At 37.3% G+C, this 7886-nt stretch overlaps 1 protein-coding gene across 1 annotated transcript in view; it reads right to left on the bottom strand.

Moving 5' to 3' along the window:
• The window catches only part of LOC103713805 (1-aminocyclopropane-1-carboxylate oxidase-like), a 2438-nt gene extending 1433 nt beyond the window's left edge, over window positions 1-1005 (bottom strand). The window contains exons 1-2 of the mRNA XM_008800831.6: window positions 858-1005; window positions 510-745 (exon numbers count right to left, since the gene is read on the bottom strand). Coding sequence (XP_008799053.4) covers window positions 510-745; window positions 858-959 — 338 coding nt within the window. The 5' untranslated portion in view covers window positions 960-1005. The remainder of the gene's footprint in view (window positions 1-509; window positions 746-857) is intronic.
• Between the last annotated feature and the right edge of the window lie 6881 nt (window positions 1006-7886).

Below are 7886 nucleotides of genomic sequence, written 5' to 3'. Positions count from 1 at the left end.
TATGGGTCGGACTTTCTTTTTAATAGGTGAGTCCAACATGTGAAATTTTTAATAATGGGGTTAAAGAGTGCGGAGATAGAATTTGAACTCAGAACTTCTGCTCTGATACCATGTTAAAATTACCACTTGTCCCAAAAACTTAAGTTTATAGAATGAGGTAAATTTATTCATATATTTTTATAGAAACTAATTTGTATGGAAAATTTCAAGAGTCAATATCATTGGCCATTAAGCAAGAATTAAAGTAGGTTTCAATCCTCATGCTATCAAAACCTGGAAAGTTTATGCGAAAACTTTCAATGTCCATATAAAACTAGTTTTCTTATGGATCCAATAAGAAATAAAAAGTAAAGAATGCATACATTATTAGCTTATGATCATGGTGGACCAATCTTAATTAATGTCATCAAAAACTTCTCGGTAAATTCTTGCTATATAGATGCTGCTTCTCAGTAAAACTCTAATGTCATAAAAAGACTTCGATTAACTAAGAAAGTCTAGGGCTGAACTTGAACTCTGGTGGGTTAGATGGCCATTCGTTATCATCTTGGAGAACAAACACATCCTCCCAATCCACCTCGTCCAACAGCTTAACAGTGCCCTCCTCTGTTTCTTGGTTGACCAATCCGTTCAGCAGTTGGACTGGTTTGGATTCCTTGAAGCCTTCCTCTCTCAACTTATAGCATTCAGAGCACACCTTCTTCACACGTTCGAGAAGGTCCACTGGAATCCCATGGTTCAGCAGCTGCAAATATACAAAGACCGATGAGAACGAAGGACAAACATATAGTTCGCTAAAACCATCAAAAAAATCAGTGAGAAAATTATACATGGGCTCGCAGGTTTGATTAACCAACCTGAAAGAATCCCCACTCTTCACATCCATTAGCGATCTTAGCCAGAGTTTCAGCTGTCTCCTTGCCTTCCAACTTCGAGAAATCGATGACCGGAATCGCCATGTCTAATAGTGAGAGATGAGAAGCTCTATGGCAAGTTATAGTAAGTCTCTCTCTTCAGCAATGAATGACTAGAACTGGAGGCAAGCTTGGCCTTTTATAGTGCTCCAGTTTGGACGTCGACTATTAATTTAACCTGAGGGAAGTCATATCTATATTAAACAAAGCAAGCAATCCTTTGGACGGTGTACTTGTTCTCATTTGTTATATATATATATACATATATATTTAATTAAGTCATAAAACAATAAGTTTCAAAGAGTTTTAGGTAACTCTCCTTCTTCAATCCATAGGGTGCCTCCAAAGTGACTGGCCACATACGAAACTACTCAATCCGCGGCTTTATTTGTCTTTCCAAAAATAGCGTGTCTGAAAGGCCACACCACCACTCATCATAGTCCGAATATTTCGAAGCAAGGGGTAGCCTCTTTTGCCGCCGCTGGAGCCACCCTGCCTTTCAGAATTAGTTAAGCTCAGGTTTTTTTTTATGTTAGTATTTATATGAACACCATACTAAGATTGGAAAAGTTGGCACACACTACATCTAAGGATAGATTTAGCTAAGACATAGGTATCAATCATTAGGAAGTACAGATCTCTAGCTTCAGTGTTGGCAGTTAGGCCACTTGGTTGGGCATCTCTCTGCCGACATCCCCCCCTTAGGCGCTGACATCTTTACATTATCTCTTAGCACCAAGTTGTCCCCCCCTCCTTTAACCCCTTCCGACTTCTTCCACATGGGAATGTAACATGCTATTTATTTGGTATGACTTAGGCACCAAAAAGAATAATAACCCTTCATCTCAGCCGTGGTCCTTGGCTAATCCAATCTATAGAATACTGAGACGACTTTAATAATGGATTAAAGAATAAAATATCAAGTCTTCCTCTAGACCTAATTAACTTCTTGTTAGTTTATTTGTCACCATTCCTTTATAGTTCTCTCTCCTGATTCATTTTTTCCATACATGGCTGTACATTTCTACCAGTCCAAGCTCCTCCTTCCCCAACATATGTAATCTTATATATTTATCATACCATATATGTCATCGTCGATGTATACTTTCATGTATACATATACATACATATGCATGCATCACAAGGAGGTGTTCGGACATCGACCACCTCTCCATGATATATGCATGATATCTGTATGTTATAGAAAAATGTAAGATCATTGATTTATTTTAAACTCAAACAAAAGAGAATGAGGAAGAAGAGAAGATAGTTGCATGATGCTTGATGAAGCATGATATTCACACAAGAAAACCCAAGAATTTGATCACACATTGAACAGCCAATAACCTCTTTCATTAATAACATCCTCCCATCTAGAACGCCCTCGCATTAATACCGATGATTTGAAATTATCAATTCCCAAATAAATAAAGAAGAAGAATCTTGCACAGCAATTCCATGCCTTGATTGAATTATCCTTTGCGGTCAATCTTGAAGCAATGGTTGATTAAAAAGAAAAAGAATGACACATCAAGTTAATTTTAGCTAAGGCCACGAAATTATACTTGTAATACTACCTCATGTTACATTATGTTCTACAAACTTAAATTGCAACCATCTAATCCTGACCAAACGCTTAGGTGGTCACAAATGGGACCCAATGCCCATAAGGAGTGGTTAGTACTTCATCTATGATTGGTGTAATGGTGGTTCATTGGGGAATGTGAAAGAAGAAGAAGTCAGAAAAGATAAATAGAACGAAATTGCTTTAGTAAAAGCCCGGGGACCAAGGAGACGTGGGGCTGAAAGCTTGGAGGCGGTCAGTATCCATCCCCCCATGCCATGGATTCCGGAAATTGGCGAGCGATTCATTGGTCCCCCGCGGCTCTTTCTCCCACGCGGACCGGACGGGTTGCGGTTAAGTCTTTAAAACGCCCACATGGGCTGGGAGAAGGAGAGATCAAGTAGGAGGCTATTATTACGCTGTCAACAAATGCCTAAGTTCAGCCTTCTGCCACTGGCTTTCTTATGAATTCGTCAATGTTGGGTGAGGGAGACACCTTGGATTGGGATGGGGAGAAAGGACTCTGGTTGAATTAGCTTTGCCCGTTAAGATTTGGCAATCTAAATATTAGAATGAGTACTAAGAATAATGTGAGGTGTGAGTAGGGATGCAAAATCAGTCGGATCGGGCCGGGCCATCAGTGATTCGATCCAACCAGATTTCTTGTTCAGATTCTAATTTTGCACGCAGACTCGATTCAAATTCATGTTGGATCGGATTGGGTCGGATCGAGTCCACCACTATAAATTTTAACCCAACGGATCATTCGAGTCGGATTGGGTCCATGTATAACCCAGATCCAACACAAAAATTCGAGCCTGATTCGGGTCCGCATCGGGTTCGGTTCGAATCTGGGTTGGGTCCGATTCAGGTCAACCCATCAATGACTTCAGAACTTGTGTTTTACACCTCCGCGGCCTGCATGTCACTGTCTCAAATAATTTTACAGATTCAGGTCGGGTCAAGTCGTAGGATTGAAAATCCAAAATTATCCAAATTTCAAATGGATCGGATCAGATCGGATCTGAATTCAATAAATCCAAACCGGACCCAAAAAATAGAACGGGTCCAATTATAGGACCTGATCCGCCCCATGGGTCCTCCAAAATAGGTTAGGTCTGGTATAAGTAGGTCGGGTCGGATCACGGGTCAATCGGACTTATTTGCAGCCTTAGGTGTGAGGTTGTGACACCCTGACGCCAATGATTAAATTGTCTCAACCAACTTAGAATAAGAATGCTATGGTTACACTAATTCAGAAGCACTGTATCTAGGGGTGTCACATCCACATGAGGTTGGGCTCGGGTTTAGATACATGCATACCTGAAAACCAATCCAACATATATATATATATATATATATATATATATATATATATATATATATATATATATATATATATATATATATATATATATGTGTGTGTGTGTGTGTGTGTGTGTGTGTGTGTGTGTGTGTGTGTGTGTATATATATACATGTGTATATATATATGTGTATATATATATGTGTATATATATATGTATATATATATATATATGTATATATATATATATGTGTGTGTCTATATATATGTATATGTATATATATATGTGTATATATATATATGTATATATAAATATACATGCACGCATGCACATATGTGTACGTATGTATTTGCATGTGCATATATACAGAACAATTTTACTTTGTTCCAATAAATTTTGTAGCAGCTTATGATTGGACTACTCAAAACCAAACTTGATTATCTAAAGAAAAACTCATGGCTTGGAACAAGTTTTTACCGTTGTTCTATATTAATATTTTCTTCATGGTTCACTGTTTATGAGATAGCATTTTGGATATATTATGAAGAAAAAGTTCCAATATATAATAAAATAACTTACTACATATGTGATTACTACACAACTCAATCCAATATCCGAATCTTTTTGGGTCTGATGTTGGTTATGAATATAGAGTTTTAATTGGGTTTGCATTTCGATTTGGACCTAACATATGTAATTTGGGTTTAGGTATGGATATGGTCAAATCCCACATGAACTCAACCTGTTAACTCCTCTAACTGTATTTTTAAGTAAAAATCATCTGCACATTCTGTGCATATTGTCCCCTGCTAAGCTGTGGGTGTTCGAGTAAATTTGATGGATGCCTCATTATAAAAATGAAAAAACTTATAATTCACATGCAGGAGCGACCTAATGTATTTGGGAGCCTAAGACTATTTTGTCTTTGAGGCCCTCCCTGTAGTAGGCCGGCCTAAGGTGAACTCATAGGGGAACATTTTTTCTTTCCATTTTATCATTGCAGTGGGCCTTCTTTGGGCAGAGGCCTTAGGCCATCGACTCAATTGCCTAAGGATTGGGCTGGCCCTGTTCACATATGGATGGTTCTTGTCCGCACCCATAAATATATGAAGTATGCATTTAGAGTGGAATTATTCTGGCTGTGGTACACAAACATGTGATTTGTCTCATTCCTATGTTAAGTAATGAGAGAGATCATTCCTAATTGCGAGAAGAGAATACTTTATTATCTATTTATAATAACCCAGGACCTCATCCAAAATTGCCAGTTAGAAGGTATTATTTGGGTTCCTTGATCTTGTATAAGTACTCAAGATCTACCCAGCGAATAACCGATGTGGAACTAAACACACGCCCACATGGGTCCTCACATACTTCCTCCATTTTAAGTCCTGATGTCCTCGTCAAGTTAAGGATTCAAATCTATTCAAATTTAATCACAAAGACCATAATCGGCCTGTGGTCAGCCCCAATAGAACCATGTTGCAGTGTCCCCTAGTCCACATAGGTTATAGGCTGGGTCCGCTCTTATGCCATTTGTAACAATTCAGGACCTTACCCAAAATGGCTAGTCCGATGTATTATTTGGATTCCTTGATCTTGTATAAGTACCCAAGATCTTCTCGGCAAATAACCAATGTGGGACTAAACACATGTCCACACGGTTCCTCATATATGTGACGATCCGTGCGAGCGTGTGTTTAGTCTCACATCGATTATTCATTGGGTAGATCTTGAGTACTTATACAGGATCAAGAAACTCAAATAATACCTTTCGACTAGTTTTTTTGGATAAAATTCTGAGCTGTGACATAAACCACATTATGGATAATAAAAATAACCTAAATTTTGCATCAATAAAGTTATAAAAGTTTCGTAAAATCACACTTGATAGGTGCTAAACCGATTCGTCCGGGAACGCTCAGCAATTGACTTTCTTCTCGACCTATTAAACACATCCCCAATATAGGATGTTATTGCTCCATAGGAGGCAAGTCTTCCAAGCTTGCAATCTTTCCCCCAAATAATAATAATAAATATGTATTCCATAAAAAATAATAAATATATATTCCATAAAAAAGGGAAAGTTATAAGAAGATGAATAAATATTTTTTGATAAAATATATTTTTTTTCAAGAGCAACAATATATGACTACCTAGCTAGCAGCACGGAGCCACTGGATCCATCCTTGTGACTTGTGTGATCTTTTTGACGTGCATTTGTGGTTTCAACAACTTGATCTTCAATGTCCTAATAATAGCTCATAGCCTTGGTTATGTCTTCCTCTAACCAAGGCGCCATGCCGCCATGGCTTAGCTCACCTCCTACCCTCTCCGTTCCCCTTTGCCTTCTTTAACTGTCAGCAAACAATATTTCTTGCTAGGTGGGGGCTTTGTCATCTGGGATCCGAGCTCTAGGGTAGTGGCAGAAGGTGGCTGTCAGTTATTCGATATTTTGGTTCTCGATGCGGAGTTGAGGGCTGCCTAGAAGGGCATTTGACATGTGCGGCGAGTGCTATAGGCTAGCTCAATTATCCTGGAGGGTGACTTGGCCACGGTGATTAGGTGAATCCAGAAAATTCGAGGGGTGCCAGTTTGGATCACCCCTTGCTTCGAGATATCTGAATGATGGTGAGGGATAGAGGGGCCTTTCAGACCAAGCATGTATTTAGAGAGGTTAATAGTGCTGTGGATTAGGTGGTTGTTTATGTGGCTAGCCATGCCGGAAGCACCATGTGGTCCGAAGAGGGGAGTTGCCTCGGGCACTTCGCGATTTATTGTTTTCAAATTTTATTGGGTGTATTCATACTTGTGATGTATGAAATATCTACTTTAGTAAAAAAAAAAAAACAATGTTTCGTACTAAAAATTGACAGCTGTGTTAGTTTGCACCTCCTTGCAATGTTTTCTGAAAATCTATAACAACCAAGTTAAATTTAACAAATTCTAAACCATTAGTGCATCTATGAACAGCCATTGCTTGCTATGTAATAAATATTAATACAAGAAAAAAAATAAAAGCTTGCTACACTAAGATACTAATGCAGGATAAAGGTAAAAAGACCATGGGATTAAAAAAAAATCATCTCTTGTAAAATGTAACAAGATCTTATCTTTGTATGCATATATGAATATGTTAAGGAACAAATAAGATCTACTGAACAACCAACCTTCACTATTTGACGCCAATTTTAAAATATATTTTATAATTAGACTAGATTTTAACATGATATAAAAATGCCTTGCTATTTTAAATTTTCATAAAAAATTAACAATAGAAGCTCATAATTTGGCTGCAATCAAGCAAACCATTTGATATATGGGTCACCAAATTCACTGGCAATTGTGATGTAATTGTAAGCTTGCAGTATTGGTATATGGTTAAAATAAGAGAAGTTAATTACATGATGATACAATCACATGGATTCGCACATAATACTTCGAACAAATTCTCTGAGAAAAATAGACAAAGCCATATGTTTTTACAGAAAATCACTATTATTTTTTTGATCGAGAAATGGATAAACTATTATACGATAGAAATAATATTTTACTTAATTATTTAGTTGTTCCAAGAATACTTTAATATCTGTCGACCAATAAAACTAAATTAGACTGATAAAGAGTTGCTTTATGCATTTGCATGAGATAACCTTCTCCTTTTCTTTGCATATAAGTGACTACAAGTACCAGTTTTCCAACAACATAGTCCAAGTAGTGTGCCAATAGATGGGCATTTATAATCATCAATCAAATGGCATTATGGCTTACATCGAAAACCAATCCCAAGTTTCCGAGATCGATCCATACCTCTGATTTTTAATCATTATATCACAACCATATCTTACTCGACATGCTTATATGAATCCAACCCTCCACCCTTTTTATATGTACTCAAATCTTAAATATAATTATAAATTATAAAATCCTATATCAATGATCATGACCTATACTTAAAGTTCATAGATATTCAAAATTTCAAAATTCAATTTAATTTTCTAATATAGAAAACTCTTCTCACACACATAAATTCTTGTGCACTCTCCTCACGTGCGAACATGATGGTCCTCTATTAGCAGTGGTTTTCAAATTTTAAGGAACAC

This window comes from Phoenix dactylifera, chromosome 13 (assembly GCF_051530095.1).
Source record: "Phoenix dactylifera cultivar Ajwa chromosome 13, Ajwa_hap1_PhDact_Kaust_v1.1, whole genome shotgun sequence".
NCBI lineage: Eukaryota > Viridiplantae > Streptophyta > Magnoliopsida > Arecales > Arecaceae > Phoenix > Phoenix dactylifera.
This window is presented reverse-complemented; position numbering and strand designations above follow the sequence as displayed.